Source organism: Vulpes vulpes, chromosome 1 (genome assembly GCF_048418805.1).
Source record: "Vulpes vulpes isolate BD-2025 chromosome 1, VulVul3, whole genome shotgun sequence".
Lineage (NCBI taxonomy): Eukaryota > Metazoa > Chordata > Mammalia > Carnivora > Canidae > Vulpes > Vulpes vulpes.
Window position 1 is genome coordinate 192,182,661 of NC_132780.1, and position 20,750 is coordinate 192,203,410.

The 20,750-nt window shown below is 35.4% G+C and overlaps 1 protein-coding gene across 6 annotated transcripts in view; it reads right to left on the bottom strand.

The window, feature by feature from the left end:
• Positions 1–223: 223 nt before the first annotated feature.
• Positions 224–20,750, bottom strand: part of ATG5 (autophagy related 5) — a 124,903-nt gene continuing 104,376 nt past the window's right edge. For all 6 annotated transcript variants that reach the window (XM_072738155.1, XM_072738171.1, XM_072738169.1 and 3 more), the window contains 2 exons: positions 19,698–19,815; positions 224–2,766 (listed from right to left, as the gene is read on the bottom strand). In XM_072738155.1, coding sequence (XP_072594256.1) covers positions 2,630–2,766; positions 19,698–19,815 — 255 coding nt within the window. In that variant the 3' untranslated portion in view covers positions 224–2,629. The remainder of the gene's footprint in view (positions 2,767–19,697; positions 19,816–20,750) is intronic.

The window sequence follows — 20,750 nt, forward strand, 5'->3', positions numbered from 1 at the left end:
GGTTTCCAGTTGGACGGGGGATAAACAGAACAGGACAAATGCATTCGTGGGTCCTCCTTAGACTAACTGGGATGTGGTCTATACATCACCACACTACAGACTGGGAGGTCAGCTTTCTTTAATTACGAGCAGGCTACTTTGGGCCTCTAGATACAGAAGATGCCTGTCAATTCAATTCCATCCATGGTCAGAACTTAGGCCATCCAAATGAAAGACAACACTATGACAGACAAGCAATGATTTACTTTATTTAGGCTGAATTTATACCTTCCTAGTTAACAATGTTAATAATTTTAAAACATATTTTTATTTCCTTGTGTGTGGGGGGTCCACTACCAAGAGTGAGTTACAAACAAGCATATAGAGATTTGTGGCCTTCTCTGGTTTTCTTTCATATGTTCTTCCTTTCCCCTCATATCTTCTACTGCTTTGAGAAACTTTCAGACAAGCATGAGACTAAGGAAATTTTAATAATTTCCTCAATAGGTAACTTGCTTTATATGAATTTCATTTCCAACTTCTAGAAATAATGACAGACACAAAATCTTATTTAATTTTTTAATAAACCATAAAATTTAAATATTCAAACGAAAAGAAACAAAAATAGATATTTAAGCCAGCACGAATTTCTGTGTTTATTCTTCCTGTGGGGATCGGGGCTTGACTTACCTGGGAGGAGAGCAGGGTAATACAGTTATGATGCTGGTGTAATAATGGACAAGTAACAACGGGCAATGGCTTGATAAAGTTTTACTTTCAAATCTGGAAGTAACGATCAGTAGCTCACTTGAGCCCACTGCAGAAACCTCAAACTAGTCTTGTCTGTGGAAAACTACTATGGCTTACCGTTCTTACCACACTTTCTTCTTCACAGCTTAGCACTCCCTGGCATTTTGATCCTTTTGTTCACTGAAGCTCACTTCAGTCTGTCAAAACATCAAGGGGGAAAACCCCCAAACTGAATAGGCGAATAAACACTTTTAATGTGAACAATCATATTCAGATCAACCTCTTTTGAAAAAAAATACAAGTCAGTGGGTTTTTTGTCCTTAAGTAACTCAAATATTGTCATTTTTTTTTTCTGCCTTTACTAAAATGGCGCTTTTCATTTCATTGACATTTGCCAATTAGGTTGAATTTCCTCATATTGGTACCTGTTTCTCTTGATTGAGGCTTATCCATTCCACTCCAGATATCTCATCTTTGACTAACGTTATCTTGTTCTGTGAAGAAATACACTATTATTGGTCAGTGAAAAAAATCACAAAAGGAAAAAGGAAGCAGTGAGCACTAGAAGGATCTCACTTCGACATTCGTACAATTTTTATAGGAAAGACATTCATTTTTATTATGGAATCTAAGACTGTTATTGTGTGATACTATGCTTTGTAGCATATTTAAATGGGTCGACATTCCACACGGACAGCAAGCTAGCTCACAAGACACAGCGTAATGCACAAATACGTTTAGCTGGTAGAGTTCCAGCAGCACGGTAATAAAGTGCAGCAAAAATTTCCTTATACTGAACGAGGACTCCAGGAACCTCTGAATATTTTTGGTAAAGTCACAGAAAAGCTACTACAGTCAGGAGATTGGTAATCTTTAGACTTCAGCGACTGGCTGCCAGGGGCCACAGTGAAAGATTAGATCTGAAGCCAATGGAAAACACTAGCTTGCAAAGGACCGTTCCCCCCCCCCCCCCAAAAATGCAAGATTATCTTTATACAGATGCTTAAACATACTATGATTTGACAGGTTTACAGTGATAAAACAGCAAAGATAAATGATAACACGTATACCTTTATCATGTAAAGAACATAGATTTAAAAACTGGCAGCAGGAAATTCTATGACAGCTCCTGAGACAAGTTATCCTATGCCCTCCATCCACTCCATGTCAATGACGACCCGCCTGAATGGTAACACAGAGTAAAAACAGTGATCTACTGTATGTGAGTCAGAAAGTACTGGAAAAGTGACAAAATTGTATGTTATTAAATGACAAAACATATTTAGAGGTTTTATTTAAAAATCTCTCAACTGTTCATTATCAAAGTTACAAGATTGTTTGCATACCAATAGACAGACTGTAAACATAGGAAATTTTCATTAAGGAAAGATGGGTTTACTGTAATTGGATCTTTTACAAAAAATTACTCCAAGTTATTGATAACAGAATTTCTCTTTTACTTTCTTAAGTCTAATTCTCTAGAAAATTAAACCAATGTTTCCACTCCCTCGAGCTCAAGTTCAATCATGGTCACCTTAGGAAATACCCCTGTTTATTTGTTAATCAGAAATACAAATCAAGTGGCACATATTTCCATTTTCTTCTTAGGCCAAAGGTTTCGGCTTCATTATATTTTACAAGAAAACAGAAGACTTGCAGTGGTCCTGTGAAGCCTTTCATGTCGCAGCTGAGGTTTAATGACGGCAGTGGAGGAAAGCAGTGGTGATGCAAAGTAAGACCAGCCCAAGTGCCCTTATCTGACATGGAATCATCTTCCTGTTTGGCTTGCAGTAGTGTTTCTGGTCAGGTTGCCTCCACCAAACCTGATTGAAGCAGAAGGGTGACATGCTCTGGTAAATCCTGTTTAAGGGTGATTCCGTTCAGGCATAGAGTTGATCCTTCAGTCTGTTGGTTGCGGGATGATACTAATATGAAGAAAATTATCTGGGTAGCTCAGATGTTCACTCAGCCACTGCAGAGGTGTTTCCAACATTGGCTCAATTCCATGAATCATCACTTGATTCTTTTTTTCCCCATCTATTCCAAAAAAGAAATCCAACAGTAATCAGGAAGGGTCAAAACAGAAGGAGAAATAATCTGTGATACCTTTTGAGAATCTGTGGTGAGGTAAATGGGTTTAACAGCTTTAACAGGTTAAACCTGGTCTGTCTCCCAAGCAGGAAATGTGGACATGGAGAAAGTTCAAATGTTGCAATATGTATCACCCAAAACAGAAACCTGAGGGTTGCAATGAATTCTGATAAAAATTCTGTTGCTATATGTGAAAGTATTCATTCTTTCTTAATTACTGTGCTTACCTAAGATTGACGTTAATGAAACTATAGTGGAGAAAACAGCCCATGTACCCACTGACCAAAATTTATTTTAGTTACACATTAAAAACTATATGGTTATTAAATATGACAGGTATATGAAGTAGGTCAATACATATTTAAAATATATAAAATAGAAATATGACTAGAAATCACCAAGAATAAGATCAGTGTTTAGGAAGATGTTTAATGGAACAGATGGGAGCTACAGGTTAATTTCAATCAAGTTGCTCAAATACATATCAGAAAGTTTTAGAGACATACAGTAACAGTTTTAACGAGAAGGAACTAAGAGTCTGACTCAGAATTCCTGTCTTAGAGTCACGAAAACTGATTGATTTCTGTTAACACCCATTCACTAATTAAAAGAGTGCTGCAAATCAGACTTTTTTTTCAAATTCAAATTTTATTACAGATTTAAGGTGAATTGTGTGTCTTCTAGAATTCTGATATGATGTACTGACAACTTTTATGGTAAAGTGAGCAGCAGCTCCCTCCTAACCATTTCCTTGGTTGTCATAGGAAAATAAAGAAAGCAAAACCAAATTCCTTTTTTCGAAAGCAAAACAAAACAGAACCCTTCAAGAAACTTTGTGTCACTCCTCCAGCATACTTCTTGGTTTGTCTCTCTTAATCTCTCCAAAATAAAATGTCTGAACCTCTCAGCTTCCTGGAGACAAGAGACAGGGAAACAGGGAGGCTCATGGAACTGAATGAGAGGGTAATACCATCCTTTCCCCTTTCTGCTCTGTTCATCCAAGTGCTCTAATGACCAGGCAAAATGGGCTGATGATGTATGGTGATAATAACGTGGCTGGCCCCTGAAACGAGACCCTTTTAAAGAAATGCTTAAACTCCCCGTTAGAAGCAGCACAAGTCCTGGGAGATGACAGTCAACAGACTGACAGTAAGAGAAGACATAGGAGCACTACAAAGAATTAATAAAATCATGCCAAATATACAAAACAAACAAACATACTACTGATCCCAAACATAACCAAGCAGAAGTCCCAAAACAAACCCCTGAATCACTGCTATTCTTTAAAACAATTTTGGAAAATGACATCGCCTCATAATACTTCTCACCTTTTTAAAAAAATGCTTTCATTGTTTTGATTTTTCTGACAATCTTTGTTGTATCGGCACATACTTTTATACACAGCAGTGATCACTGTGCTAATACAATGACTAATTTTCATAAGGATGGGAATCATCTATAAATAAAAGATTAAGCAATATACTGAATACTATAGAAAGCATGGTATTAGTACTCTGAGAATATTTTAAATTGCTGGTATTCAAATGGATAAACCCTCAGCTATCTGGAATGATTCACTCCCTGTAAGTTCTAGATTGCCAAGGTTTCACTGCATTAAATCTTTCTTAGAATATTTGAAAACATTTCCGGTATACTTCTCTTCATATTCTTATGTATATTTCTTTGAAATATTTTAATATTCTCAGAATCTTCCTCCTACTTAGCACTGAGTCAAAGAATGAAAGAGCAGTGGTGTACGAGTTCCTTATCTGTAAAATTTTTCCTTAAGCCAGAGTTACCTTTGGATACTCTGAAATAGAGTATAAGAAACAAGTCTCAACTCGGTATCCAAAATCTGGTGCCTAGAGCAATATTTAAACATGAGTGCAAATACAATATGGCATACAATTCACTCATGCATAATGTGTTTGAAAGGCAAAAGATCACTCTTGTTACAAAAAGGACTGATGGGAGTGGGAGTCTGATTTGTACAATATAGGTGGAGAACATAAGCACTATTCAAATATCTTTTATAACAAAGCTAATAAATCACGTTATCAGAGACCTGAATAGGCACTGATTCCCTGCTTTAAACTGGGGCCATTTTTAGTATGTAACATAAAAGTGTCACTAAGACAACTATGGAAATGCACCTAGGACTGTCATATTCCCCAACACAATATTTTAACATTTTAAATAGAAATTTTGTCACTGCCTACATTTATCCAAATACTTCATCTGTGTACCTTTATCTTTCTTGTTTTCGGACTTCCTCCATTAACACTATAGCCACCAGAGGAATTCTTAGAATGGAACAGCAGTTCCCTTGGAACTGTTAACTATATTTCCCTCTTATTCATCACTATATTCCCAGTGCCTAGCATGGTGCCCGACACCTCATAATTTGTCAACAAATGTTTTCAGAACATGGATAATCTTGTTGCTGGTAGAAGGCATTGCCAGGATGAATGCTTATTTATTTATTATCTTTAAAGATTTTACTTATTTATGAGAGAGAGAGAGAGAGAGAGAGAGAGAGAGGGAGAGAGAGAGGGAGGCAGGGAAAGAAGGAGAAGCAAGCTCTCTGAGGAGCAGAGAACCCGATGGGGGACTGGATTCCAGGACCCTGGGATCACGACCTGAGTTGAAGGTAGACGCTTAACTGACTGAGCCACCCAGGCACTCCCAAAATGAATGTCTAGAGAATAGTTTCTGATGGCTGGTACTACTAAGTAAATGAGCTCTACCTATAAAACTGTTTTGGTTATTAAATCAAGAAAAAATCAAAATGTTTCCAGATAAGCCAAGAAGTGTATATGCTATTACCTACTCATGCTACCATAAAGAACAACAGAGCATGACTAGACATTTTGGTAATATCAGAATTAACAAAACGAAGCAGCAAAGAATTAGCAAGATGTTTCTTGTTTTTCTAACAGTTGAAAGGAAACACTTGATGATATTGTTAAAGTAAATCATGTTTTTGGTAAATATGTCTTTGTGTTTCAAAATGGGAATCTAGAATTTAATACTTGGGAATAAGAAATACATCACTACAAAGCAAATGACTCAGGAGAAAGAAGTTATACCACACCTCACCCACTCATATTTTTTAAAAAAGTAATTTGATGCTTTAAAGTAGGCAAACATTTGAGACAGTAATCAAGTGAACTAGTTCTATATGAAATTCCCTCATACAGCACTTTGGGGGGCTAACTCTGATTTTTTTTTTTTTAAGATGTATTTATTTATTCATGAGAGACAGAGAGAGAGAGAGAGAGAGAGAGGCAGAAGGAGAAGCAGGCTCCATGCAGGGAGCCCAACGTGGGACTCGATCCCGGGTCTCCAGGATCCCGCCCTGGACTGAAGGCGGCGCTAAACCGCTGAGCCACCGGGGCTGCCCCTAACTCTGATTTTGATATAATTTCAAACTTCTGGAAAAGTTGCAAGAATAGTACAAGGAATTTCCCTTCACCCAGATTCATCAACTGCTTACATTTTGTCCCACATGCTTTATCATTCTGTATGTATATAATTATTTTCTGAATCATTTGAGTAAATTAGAAATATTGAGCCCTTCCCCCCTAAATGTCAGTGTTAACCTGCTAATATTCTTTAACATAATTATAATACAGTCATCAAAATAAAAAAATTACAAAATACTATGGGGTAATCATTTCAAATTTTATCAATTATCCCAATTCTTTCTTTCTCCTATCTGGGATCCAGTCCAGGAATCACACATTGCATTTAGTTTTCATAGTTCATATTTCATATTTAATCTGGATAGTCTGTGCCTTTCTCAACCTTGACAGCTTTGAAAAGGAAGCATCATTATTTTGTAAAATGTCCACGTAGCAATTTTTAAACCTAATTATTTTAATTCATCTTGTAAAAATAAGGATAGTCATTAATAAATACTTTGGGCTTAAAAAGCAAGGAAAAGGACAGAAAATAAAGGCAGAAACACTATTTTCATTAGGTAGAGGAGGAATTCAATTCACTTGAAGAGTTAGATATTAAACCTGAAGAGGTCATATATCAACACAAAGGATATAATAAAATTTCATGTCTTATATTTATCTTACTTATAAATGTAAATGTATCATATGCTTTTGTATTATCACCAACAGCCTAATAAAACCCAATACTAGTACCTAAAAAGTGAACACTTTTAGAGTTCTGTGACATTTTAAGAAAAATATATTCAGACAGATATTGGTTGTATGATTAGAACGGTTAGAATTACATGTGGAAGCAAAAAAAATCTGCATTCGCCACACAAGTCATTAATGAAAATTATGAACTTAAAACAACAGTAACTTCTTATGTATATGTAAAATAATGATATATATATAATATAAGTGAGACATAGGGTGCCTGGGCAGCTCAAGTTGGTTGAGTGTCCAACTTTCGGTTTCGGCTCAGGTCATGATTTGAGTCGTAAGACTGAGCCCTGTGTCAAGCTCCAAGCTGCGGCTGTGGAGCCTCCTTGGGATTCTCTCTCGAAACCTCTCCCTCTGTGTGCCCCCCCCAAAAAACAAATGAAAATTTAAAAATAATAAAAAGATAAAAAATAATAAAGGAACAAGGGCCAACTCTGCACTGCTGGTTAACAAGGTGCTACTGAAAGATGAAACAGGAGGCAGGCAAGGTGAATTCCCATTCTGGTAATAAAGGACTCTGAGCAGGCCTCAGATCTCTTTCAGAGGGTCTCATTATATGTAAAATGAAGAAGTTGGTGTAGATCCATGGTTTGCAAGTCTGGCTGAGGATCAGAATCATTTGGGATTTTTATTTTATTTTTTTAAAGATTTTATTTATTTATTCATGAAAGACAGGGGCAGAGACATAGGCAGAGGGAGAAGCAGGCTCCCTAGGGGGAGCCTGATGCAGGACTTGATCCCAGGAGACCCCCCCCCCCCCCCCCCCGGGGATCATGAGCTGAGCCTAAGGCACACGCTCAACCAAGCTGGGCTCCTCTCCAGACCTTCTAAATCAATCTCTTGGATAAATGTTCCCTTGAATAAATCTTATGATATTAAGAGTATAGAATTTTTCCTTAAACAAAATCTTATGCAGAAACCCAGTATATATAACACAGAAACCCATTATATATAACACAGAGGAGGGTGGGGCAGCTTGGTTGATCTTGGTCTCCCAAATCCTGGTACTTGCTGACTTAAGTGAACTAACAACCCATAGTTAATTCCCAATTTGACTCTATGGGTCAGTTTGTAAACCATGTTCTAGAATAGAGGATCACTAATATGTCTTACAGTTTTATTATGAGTCTTTTACGCTTAAACAGCAAAATATTTCTTTCAGAGTTCAAATTAGCATAATTCACTAGTTTTGAATTCTTAGGCAAATCACTTAATCTTCTGGGTCTCAGTTTCCTCCTCTCATACTGTGGATAAAGAATTCTAATTCTCCAAGGTTGCATGGAGATTAAGTGGGATATCCAAGTAGAGCACGTACCCAGTGAAATTAGTGACTCACTCCCTAAAAACACAAAACTCTTGAAAATATTAGAGAGTAAGTGAAGACAAAAGACTAGTTTTTAAAAGATCATGGTTTGGTAACAAAAAGTAAACACTCAATGTAATTCTTTTCCCGTATACAAAGTTATGGGAATAAGGTAATTCTTTCAGTACTAGCAGTATCAAAAGACATATAAAAACCATGGATTCAATTATGTGATTGGCATGCAAAGGGCTGTGAGAATTTGGCCTAATGTTAATATACACTCTGAATTACTCAGTCTCATTATTATGCAGTGTGGCACATGAATTTTATGAATGTACTAAAACAACAACAACAAAAAAGACTACAGCAAGAACTGAAAGACTCAATTATTATGCAAACAGAATGAATGACAGTTTAAAAAATTTCTTAAGCACTGTAAACCCTCTGAATTAAATTAGCACTGCTCTCAACATGTATATTTAGTAAAGCATATCACTAACAAGTCAAATGAGCCCTGCTGTACTACTGTTACCTAGTAGACTTAGGTAATGTTCTTCTTTTTTAAAGAGGAGAATATTCAGGTAGGGGGGAAAAAAAAACTTCCAGGATCTTTGTCATAGATCTAAAAATATACCATTATTTGAGAACTGACAATATGTGAGGAATTTGCCTTTCAGAGATTTCTATTAGCAATGGCTCATATCTTCCATCTTGATCTACATTTTATTTCTTATTTTTTTGGTTAATTTTCAATAAGGAATATGACCTAAATGTCCTTAAAAATAGGTTAGCTGGGTTTCCAGAGAGATGCATGAGTTTCATTTTTACTATCAATAAGTATACTACATATGTGAAATCTTGAATTTAAAAGGAAGCTACAGAAATGGATGGTGTATCTTCAAAGGTATCCTTTAATCCGAATATTTCAGTTTAATTAGCTTTTTAGCTCATACTTGTGAACATGAAATTGTAGAAATCCAAGGCCAAATGCTGTAACCATTGTGTTTAACTTTGTGGTTTCACATTTATATTGTATAATTCAGCAGAAAACAACTTATCTTGGAATGTGTGAGGTGCTGAAGATAAAACTGGACAAATACTTAGTACTTCTGAAAGTCTTAAAGAAAGGAAGAGATGAGCTTTTGAACTACCACTAGTCTGAACAATTTTGTTCTGTCTGACAAATTCTTTAACCTCTAATATGTTCATTAGTAAAACGCCAACTAATTGAATCCATCGACACGAAAAACCACAGGCAGAAATCTGAAGTGCATACATCACGGTGAAGGATTTTGACTCAGCCTCAGCAGTAATAGTCAGTGAGGTCAGGTCAAAGAGGGTTAAACCAAGCCAGGATATAGCCGAAGGAATACATCAAACGCTGATTTTAAAAGGGCAATTAATCTTGGACAGAAATGCTTCCTGGGGAATGAGATCTCAATCTTAAGAGCACACTACATGATGTAGCAGTAAAAATGAACATATACAAGCTTACAGAGCTTTTATCCTATGATCACAAACAGAAGGAGAGGGCTGTTTATCAGAGAAATACAAACCCATTTAAAAATACTTACATTAACTTCTTCCGGATTTATACTCACTTAGCAGTACAGGTCTTAATGAACATGTAATATCACAGTTAATACAGACCACAGATCTCTGTCCATGTGTACTTTTTTATATTTTGTGTATTTTAAAAATTACTTCTGCCCCAAATATATCCAGAATCTTGGCTCTTAACATCACAAACAAGATTTTCAAAATATGTCCATGTTAATTCTCTCACTGCCTTTTGCTTATAATCGTATTTCTGAATGAGGACATAAACCAAAATTCACACCAAAAAACCCCCATAATTTGCTACAACAATAAAAAGAAAACTGTATTGAGTTTAGAGACTGTAAGATGATTTTAATAAACTGATTTCAAGTCTCCTGGTAGATAAAAATGTGATAAAAGTTAGAAATTTAAACTTAAAAAAAAAAATAAAACTTTGAAAATATCAGTTCAAATATTTTTGATCTGGTTTCAAAAGATCACCCAGTAATTCTAGTTGAGTGTAATAGGGACCATTAATATTTGTCAAATATGAATTACATGACAGTTGTTTTATTTAAAATGTAAGCAATAATTACACTGTTTATATATGGTCAGAGTGAGGTCTCATAGGACTATTTTAATGAAGAGATGACTAGCTTTTAATCACCTGCACGTATTATTTTGTTAAGGGAATTTTATTTTTTAGTGTTAAAGATGAAATATTAATAGTGCAAGTGTCTACACTCAATTTTTAATAAGTCAGGTCAATTCATTTAACTTCGAGATTCAGATAAAGAACAATAATTGAGAGGAATTCAGAGGTATCTTTTGATAGATAAAGTAATCTCATCTCCAATCAGTGAGAATAAGGAAAATGACTATTTTTCTTTGACTTCAGAAAAGACCTATGTCAGTGGACTAAGTCATTAACAGATTCTGTATCACCAAGATTAGTCCATACTGTCCATGTGTTGGGACAAAGCACAAAGATGGAGGGAGAGTAAAGCAGTCAAGGCAAAGAATTTCACGCACTGTAGTTTAGAATTTGATGGCAGAATGATAACTCTAAGAAAAGAAATTACATTATAATTACCAAGCCTAAATAAACTGAGCCTAACAAATTGCTTCTGTCCAAACTTGAGTACAGTAGAGTTCTGCTTATGAGGGCTATATTTAAAGAATTTGCTGAACTCCCATTGTGAAAGACACTATGTCATTCTTGCACATAAAATACGCATCCAGTGAGGGAGAGAGAACAATGGAGAGCAGGGAGTGTCAGGACGAGACTGGAAGGGTGAGTGACCAGTGTGAGAGACTGAAAGGGTGAATGACCAGTGTGACCCAGTCCCACAGGCCAGACTCACAGTATCTCAACAGAGCTATGAATGGGCCTTCCATGCTTCCTTGTGAATCTCTGAAACTTCAAATAAATGTGTGAACTATTAATAACTCAGGGCCTTCAATGAAAAACTTTCACTAACAGCAACACTTTCATACTCCCCTGCCTTAAGATTTTTACATTAAATGTATTTTAACAAGTGTATGATAATTGAGCTGGCTGCTACGTTAAGTAGATGCCTTAGTAAAATAAGCTTCTTTCTTTCTTGCCAGAATCAGATTTCTGGCATTTTCTAATCATGTCCAGAAGTTAATTTCTTAAAAAAAAAAAAATCAGTGGCATAGAATTCTTGCCATAATCTGATATATAAGCAATTACAATATCAGTTTACATTCAAAGTTCATCATAAATTTATACCTTCTATTCGTATGTCAAATATTACCTGTCTCTGCAGAGTGGGATTATCAACAAACAAGAAAAAAAACTGCTTCTTTCTAACTCTATTTTGTAAATTTCTTATGAGTATAGTTATTTGTAAAAAAAAAAAATTAACAAAACTACAGGAAAAATGTTAACTGCAAAACTTTGGAAAATTATGATTATGAAATCTCCCCTTAAGCAAATATTTTGTTTAAACCTTACAGTCATCCTGTGAGGCTGATAGGAAGAACCATCCTTATTTTATAGAATAAGAAACCTGGATCCATTTAAAAAAATAAAAAGGAAAACAAACAGCTAAATGATCTTCCAAATCTGTGCGAAGGTATGGAGGGATTCTACAATGAAAACAAATTCTAAATGAGTGAAAAAAGAAGTACTGAAATTGTAAAACCTATTATTCTTACCTAAATCCCTGTTCTGATGAAGTTTGGGGGTTTACATGTTTTAGGTTTCTGTGGCATGAATTTGAGACTGAAATACCTCTCTTGGAGAGGGTCAGTGTCAGCATTCCTGCAGAAGTGACTACTGCTGGCTCAAACCTCAAATCACACGGTATCAATCAACTAGCTTTAATTCTAACACTCAAAGGATCTGCCTCATATGAATAATATGAAACTTAGATGTTTCTTTTCTCTACTTGCTCTGTATCTGAAAAAAAAATTATAACATCAGTTAATTTACTTTATAAACACAACCTAATCTTATGTCATGGAGTAAAGGAGAAAAGAGGTGAATGCACCATCTTCTTTCACTTTTTGTAAAAAACTATTCTGTTTCTCATTAAAATAAAGCAATATAATTTTTAAGAAGATTTTATTTATTTGAAAGATACAGAGAAAGAGAGAGCATAAGTGTGGGGGCAGAGGAAGAGGGAGAAGCAGATTGCCTGTGGAGCAGAGAGCCCAACCGGGGGCTTGATCCCAGAACCCTGGGATCATGACCTGAACTGAAGGCAGATGCTTAACCAACTGAGCCACCTAGGCACTCTAAAGTGATATAATTTAGACTATCTAATTGGGGTATAATTACCCCTAGCCCCAGTTGTTAACATGATCTTCTGATGTACTAACCAAGCAATAGATTACTTAGCTCCTCAGTGCTTTCCCCACATATCTGACATCACTGAAAATTTTCTTCACATTTATGGGAGAGAAGTAGAAAAATGTGGCTAGTCCCTCAGCAAACAGAGTAGGGAAATGTTAGATAAGCATTTCAGACTAGGTATTATATTACCCCTTAGCAACCAGCCCCTGGGTAGTTGGTGAAGGATTCTACTTCTAAGGTGCTCATGTGGAATGTCTGACCTGGTCTCGCCTTTGCATCTAATTTCTACTCTCTTTTAAGACAGCTCAGTCTTTCCTACCTCATCCAGAATAGATAAAAGCAATTTCAGGTGCTTCCTAATATTCTTTACATATCTCCATCCCTGTACACAGCACAGCGGGGCATCTTTCTGCTATTCCAACCATACCAAAGTTTCTTAAAAGCAGGAACTATGTCTCATACCTCTTACTGTTTCCAGTGCCAGAGGTCAGTATGATGCAAAGAAACTGACAAAAAAATAAAACCTACAACATCAAATGGAAAGCAAAAGTTAAATGGTAGTTAGGAAGGGTCTCATGGAGTAAATATATTCCTAGAAAGTAGAACAGAAATGGAAATGCAAAAAGTAGCTACAGAATTGTACTTGGTGGTAAAAGACATGCAGAGAAACTTCACTGATTTGCCACGGAATGTATGCCTTTCCCTACACATACACTCTATTTGTACAATATCATATATGAATTCAGGTTTAAACCAACCCAACTGTGACAGAGGACTGACTGATCAAGTGGAATCTTGAGATAAATGTATCAAAGTGAAAACAACATTTTTATTTTCATAAGCCTTACTAGATTCTTTTATATTACATTAGAGAATTGGGAAATAAAATATGATTAGGCAAAGCTTATAGGTGTTTTGTATTCTCCAAAGTAGAAGAATAAAAGCTCTATTTTTAATTTTTTGTTATTTTTTTGTAAGTTGTTTTTAATGAAGAAAGAAAGAAGTATTTCACTTCAGGTCTGGCACAGAAGCTTAGCTCTGAGTCATTTTAACTACAGCTGACACCACAAAAAAAATTTACCTGAGCTCACCTTTGGTTATTTCCTGTTACCTCTAATTTGGCTAACTCCTCTAGTCACTTACAAAACAAAACAAAACAAAACAAAGCAAAACAAAACAAGGAACACACAAAGCAGCTCATCATTAGTTAGCTACTCCAAGAGAACAATGACCTAAAGCACGTCTTCATAAATATTAGTACATTCTACTTTCACATGATGAAATAAGGCAAAATTCCTTCATGCATGAATCACTTGTAAGGAGTAGTAGACAATAGTGCCACATAACATTTACGAAGCACTTTCTCTTTTTATCATGTGATGACAACCAGTTCTTATCCACACACACCCAATCTTAAAGTCTTTCGCTTTCAACTTAAGTCGAGCGCAGGTGTTTCAAAATGCTTCACATTTGACAATACCACAGGTGTGCTAAACAGTTGAATAGTAACAGCTGAACAGTAAACAGTTCTTTACTGAAACAGTGACTTGATGTTTTGGATACTCCCCACAGATCCTGAAATGACAGTTATTTTCCAATATGAGGTTACAAAAGGAAGAGGCAAATAAAAGTTTTTCCAAAGATAAGATACTGGTGTTAGAAACACAGCCTACTCCTGGTATGGAAGGTACTATCAAAAGTACCTCAAAAGTATAGGTACTATTTATATCATTTCAAAGAAGCACATGTAAAGTGTGTGTGTGTACTCTAATCAACGTACCATGCGACAGCTGGGAAGAAGTTTGTCCAAAGATATCCGCCCATAGCATCTGAAATTGCCTAATAGGCAGATTTGTGGATTAGAGTTGTAAGTGGCTCCTCACTGGCCCCCTTCCAAAAAAATGTAAGGGAAGTCACATTGCCTATTCTCCAGGGATGGATGGGCAGGTTGGGCAGGCTACAAATTCAGAAGATAATGAAGAGCCTTTAAAAGAACAAAACGCTTCACAAGTTTGTGTGCCTTTCCCGTGCAGGGCCATGCTAATTTTGTATGTATTGTGATCTGGGTGTAGGAATGGCAAATGAGCACGAAGGTACATTCTGACAGAGTGCCAGCTCAAAGCATGTGACTGCTTTTCATTTTCATGTCCCAATGTCAAAGCCACCATTTTAATAAGTTCCACAAGAAGGTGGTCAGAATTATATACAGGAACACTAAAATAAAAAAATGGACAAAAGAGCAGAAGTTCAGGTTCTCTAAATACTGTAGGACAGAACAGCATGAAGACAAGACCAGGTACTGAAACATAAATCACAGAATAAAGAGTGAGGAAAAAGTAAACATTTCAGGATGTTATTTTAAACTAAAAAAAAAAAAAGTTAAAAGGTTGAAAAAGTGAAAATGAAAACAAATGGAAGCATGCTAAAACAGAAAACCAATAAACCAGGAGATGGAGACTTGAGTTCTAAACCTAGTTCTGCAACTAAGTAGCTAAGATACCCTTAGCTACTCATCTAAGAAATAGAGACTGAACTAAATTAACTTTTTTATAATAAAAAGTTTTATATTTTTTATAATTTATATAATAATTATATAATTTATATAATAAAAAGTTCTATAATAAGATTATTTAAAGATGTCAAATACAAAATTAACACCCAACCTGCTTTCTTCCTACCTTCCTCGAATAAATCTCCCCTCATCACTCACTCTGTGTCTTTGTTAATTGTGCTGTTGGCTAGGGCATACATCATTACAGTAGAACAGTCTTCCTCCAAGGGTTTGAAGATGCCCTTTCTATTCTCAGAAAGAACAGTAAAGGGGTGCCTGGGTGGCTGAATCAGTTAACTGTCCAACTCTTGATTTTGGCTCAGGTCAAGACCTCAGAGGTGGTGAAGTTGAGCCCCGTGTTGGGCTCCATGCTGAGTGCCGGGCCTGCTTAAGATTCTCTCTCCTTCTGCCCCTCCTCCACCTCCCTTTTTCTCTCTCTCTCTAAAACAAAACAAAACAAAACAAAACAGTAAGGTAGCCATTTCAGTATTAAACTTAAATTTCAATTGCCCTTTTTGTAAGTGACAGAGTTGACATAGAGTATCATGAGTTTTAGGATTATGAAATCTCCCTTAAACAAGTATTTTGTTTAAACCTTACAATCATCTGTGTAAGGTTTAAACAGGTGTACAACAGTGATTCAACATTTACGCACATTAGGAAATGACCACCACGTAAGTCTAGGTACCATATGTCACTGTATACAGTAATTTCAGTTACTTTTAGTTGATAAAAGTATTTTTCAATGCTCTTTAAAATACTACAAAGTACTAAAAAAGAATGAATAATACAGTACAGAGAAATGAATAACTGAAGGCCAATGCTTATACTGGAAGCAGGTAAGAAGTATATGAGTCTCATTTCTGTTGGCAATAAAAATGACTAGTATCTTAATTATACTTCAAATGGAAAAACTAATCTGTATTCCCAAACCCTCAAGAATATGGCAAAATAGATAGTAAGCAGGTTTAAAAAGAAAAACAAAAACCAACCTTTATGGCATGGAGAAAATGAAATGGTAAGATTATTCCTGAATCAATAAAAGTTACTGGGAATTTCTCAGTGAAAATTTCTGTAACCTGAGTTCAAAAATAAAAGTCTCTTAAATATCTCAATAAAAATATATAGGAACATGGCAATACTGGTTGTCCCTGGAGAGGGAAACGGAATTAGGGTTTGGTAGGCAGAGGTAGGGAAAGAGACTTCAATAAATTCCCTTATATACTTTTTGATTTTTGAACAATATAAGTAAATTTTTAAAAATTATTTAACTTAAAAACTTTAATAGGGCCTCAGCAAAATTAAATACTTTTACTTTTCAAAAGAAAATTAAGACGTGTCATAGACTAGGAGAAAATAATTGCAAATCATATGTCTGATAAAAACTTGTATCCTGGGGTGCCTGGCTGGCTCAGTCAGAAGAGTGAGCAACTCTTGATCTCAGGTTGTGAATTCGAGCCTCCATGCTGGGTGTAGAGATTACTTAAATAAATAAAACTTAAAAAAAAAAAAGACCTCTATCTAGAATATACAAATAACTTTCAAACTCAGTAAGAAGAAGAAATCTCCTTGAAAACATGAAAAAGGCATCTGAACAGACATTTCACTAAATATATCCACAAATAATAATAATAAGCACATGAAAACATACTCAACATCATTAGTTGTTAGAGAAATAAAGAATAAAACCAAGAGATACCACTATATAACCGCTAGGATGGCTATAAGAAAACAAAAAAAATATATGTTTGGTGAGGATGCAAAGCTGGTAGAACTGTAAAATGATGCAGCCACTTTGCCAGAGTTCAGCAGTTTCTTAAAAAATTAAACACAGACCTAACCTACAACCTAGCAATTCCATTCCCAGGTATCTACCCAAGAAAAATATAAATGTATATCCATACAAAGACCTGAATGCAAATGTTCACAGCAGCATTATACACGAAATGAAAAGCTGGAAACATTCCAAATGCCCATCAATCAGTGGATGAACAAACAAAATGATATATATACCCAATTGAATACTATTCAGTAAAAGAACTACTGATACAGGCTACAATATGGATGAAACTCAAAAACATTAAGTGAAAAAAAACAGTTGCAATTCCATATGATTGCATTTATGCAAAATATCCAGAAGAGGTAAATTATAGAGACAGAAGACAGACAGACTAGTAGTTGTCTACAACTAGCAGGAGGAGCAGAAATTAGATGCAAACAAGCACAAGGGAATCTTTGAAGTGACAAATGTTTTAAAACTAGATTATGGTGATAGCTGCACAATTTATATATTTATTAAACCTAAACACTGAGGTGCCAAAAAATTATTTAGCTGAAACTCTTACTGGAAACTAAAATTACACAGCAATAAAGACAGCCTACGATCCTACAACAGTATTATAATCAACTTAATGTTAACTATGCCATGCTTTAATCATCCTAAATAGTGTTTCAGGTTATGACACAAAGAAAGAATTCAGTATGTGAAATACTGAGTAAACATTTTTGCCCTAGCACCAGAGATACGAGGATGTGTATGTAAGACACCATCAAAAACCTTGCCTATGGAATCTAGTGGAGCAAAGTGATGAAAAATGATACAGTAAGACTTTATACAATATTTATAACCTCTTAAATCAACGAACCTCGTTTAATTTTAACAATTTTGAGTAGCAATCAATGATCTTTTTTATCAATCCCTTCTGGTACTAGTTTTTTTTTTTGTTTTTTTTTTTTAAGATTTTATTTATTTATTCATGAGAGACAGAGAGAGGCAGAGGGAGAAGCAGACTCCATGTAAGGAGCCCGATGTGGGACTCAATCCCGGGACCCCAGGATCACGGCCTGGGCCTAAGGCAGGCACTAAACCGCTGAGCCACCCAGGTGTCCTTCTGGTACTAGTTCTGATGGCATTTTACATGCCCCTCTTCACCCCTCCTACTGAGCATTTATGCACTTATGAAGAGTTAGATACAGGAATGCCACAAAAGGTAAGCATATTTGATTAAGAAAAATAGTTACAGTCACAGTCCAAGTGACCTGTTTTGAGTTCCATGTTCTTTGTTTAGTCATTCAGGCTGAAATATTAATATTCCCCTAGTTCCACTTTGTTTCCAATTTTGGTTGTTAGGCAAACTATTTCCTTAGACACTACACGCTTTTTGAACTGTTGTTATACAGTTATTAGTCATGTACATAATAATATAATCACCCCAACTTAGAATATGTTAACAAGAAACATACCATTATCTACTGAAGTTATATTATTATAATATTAATATATTAATGCCTTACCTCTTTCCATAAAGGACATAAAGTAGGCAAGTTAAAAAAATTTTCTATATATAATAAGTACAAGTCTGTGTAACATATTGATATGTTAATATTCCATTGAAATTTCCCTAGTAACTTGGTAACCAATGGAACTATGATTATAAATCATTCAGCAATAGGGTGATGATTGAATTATGATACATTGATATGAAGTGCACAGCGTGTTAGGTGAAAAATGCAGCAAGACATACAATTTTATAAACATACACACCCCCCCTCTCAAATACTCAAGTCAAGTGTCCACATGCATGTGTTGTCAACTGTGGCCTCTATGAGTTAGGGGATGATAGCATTTTTTTCTTTTATTATTTTCTGCATTTTCTTTTTTTACTTTTTAAGAAGATTTTATTTATTTATTCATGAGAGACAGAGAGAGAGAGAGAGAGAGGCAGAGGCACAGGCAGAGGGAGAAACAGGCTCCATGCAGGGAGCTTGACGTGGGACTTGATCCCGGGACTCCAGGATTGTGCCCTGCGCGGAAGGCAGGTGCTAAACCGCTGAGCCACCCAGGGATTCCCTATTTTCTGCATTTTCTTTGTGTTATTGCAATTAGAAAAATAGAATTCAGCAATTTTTATACTCTTCCTTTGCCTACAGGAAAATAATTTTAAACCTAAGCCACCAAATGAGGACTATAGATAGGAAAAGTTCTTAATTGCACATGTGAAATGTCAATGCCTAAGAGAACAATGTTGAAACATTAGGAAGTGGTAGAAAATTCAAATAAAATACTTATCCATTATTCAGTATTTTGAACTTTAAAATATCAACCAAAGGTAGGAAAGTTTTCTTAAGTTTTCTTACCATCTCTTATTCCTTTAGAATGAAGAGACACATTGCAAAATGTAAAATAGTATTTATCAGAACTGAACCCACAAATGAAAGACCAGGGCACCAGTAAGAGAGTAACTAAAAAGCAGTATTACTTTATTTTTTTTTTTGCCAAAGAGAGTCAATTCCTTATTTTGTTAGTGTCAATAATTTATAAAATAACAAGTTAAACATTAAGTCCTTCTGTTTCAAAAGATTGTTCCTTACAAGATAATGAAAATGTTTTCCTGAAGTAACAAGCAAATGTTATTTATAAATGCAGAAAGCTTAGTTATACCTCAGTAATAAAGAGAAATGAAAGAAATGCTTTAACGTTGCTGACTACATTACCTTCAGGAGCAATTGCAGAAGGACACACTTCTTTGAGGAGATCGCCTAATGTATGCAATTGTCCATCTGCAGCCACAGGACGAAAAAGCTTCTGAATAAAAGGTCGTTCAGTTGTTGTCTATTTGAAAAATGAAAAAGAATTCAAACAATTAAGTCTTTGTTCCTGTGAATTACAAATTAATAGGTCAGAAATTTAAAGCTGGTATCAGATGCCTTCTGATATAGTGTAATCACAAGCATACAACATCGCAAATGTGGTAATATAACCAAAAATGCTTAATATAAAATCAAGAAAATCTAATCATGAGGAAGCAACAGACAAATCCAAAATGTGTGATGTTTTAAAGACAATTGGCCAGAAGAGAAGAGAAAAAAAAAGAGAGAGAAGGAAAAAGACAACTGGCTTCAACTCTTCAAATAAGTCAAAGGCAGAACAAAACAATACAAAAAAATTAAAAAGGATTGGTGAGATATAACAATTCAATACAAAAAATAAATCTTGACTGAATATTGGGTTGGGGGAAAATAAGCTATAAAACAATTCTGGAATAACTGGGGAAATGGAGAATGAACATTAGACAGTATTAAAAAATTAATGTCAAATTCTTAATGGTTATAAAGACAATATCCTTTAAGAAATTCATGCTTACACAGTTAGGGATGAGGTGCCATGCTGTCTGAAACATATCTTCAAATGGCTGAGAGAGAGAGAGCACATGAGCATGCATGCACGAGCGCAAATGTGGGAAAATGTTAACTACTGGTGAATATAGGTGAAGGGTACAGTCTTTGTTGTTTTGTTATTTTTATTTTTCTATACGTTTAAATATTTTCAGGGAACAGACTCATAGAGAACAAACTTATGGTTGCCAGAGGGAAAGTAGGGGAATGAGAAAGATGGCTGAAGGGGAGTGGGAGATAAGGCTTCCAGTTACAGAATGAGTAAGTCACAAAGATAAAAGGCACAGCATAGGGAATATAGTCAATGGTACTGTATCAGCGTTATTAGCACTATGTCATGATTTACTGCTAATAATTTCAATATATCGACCA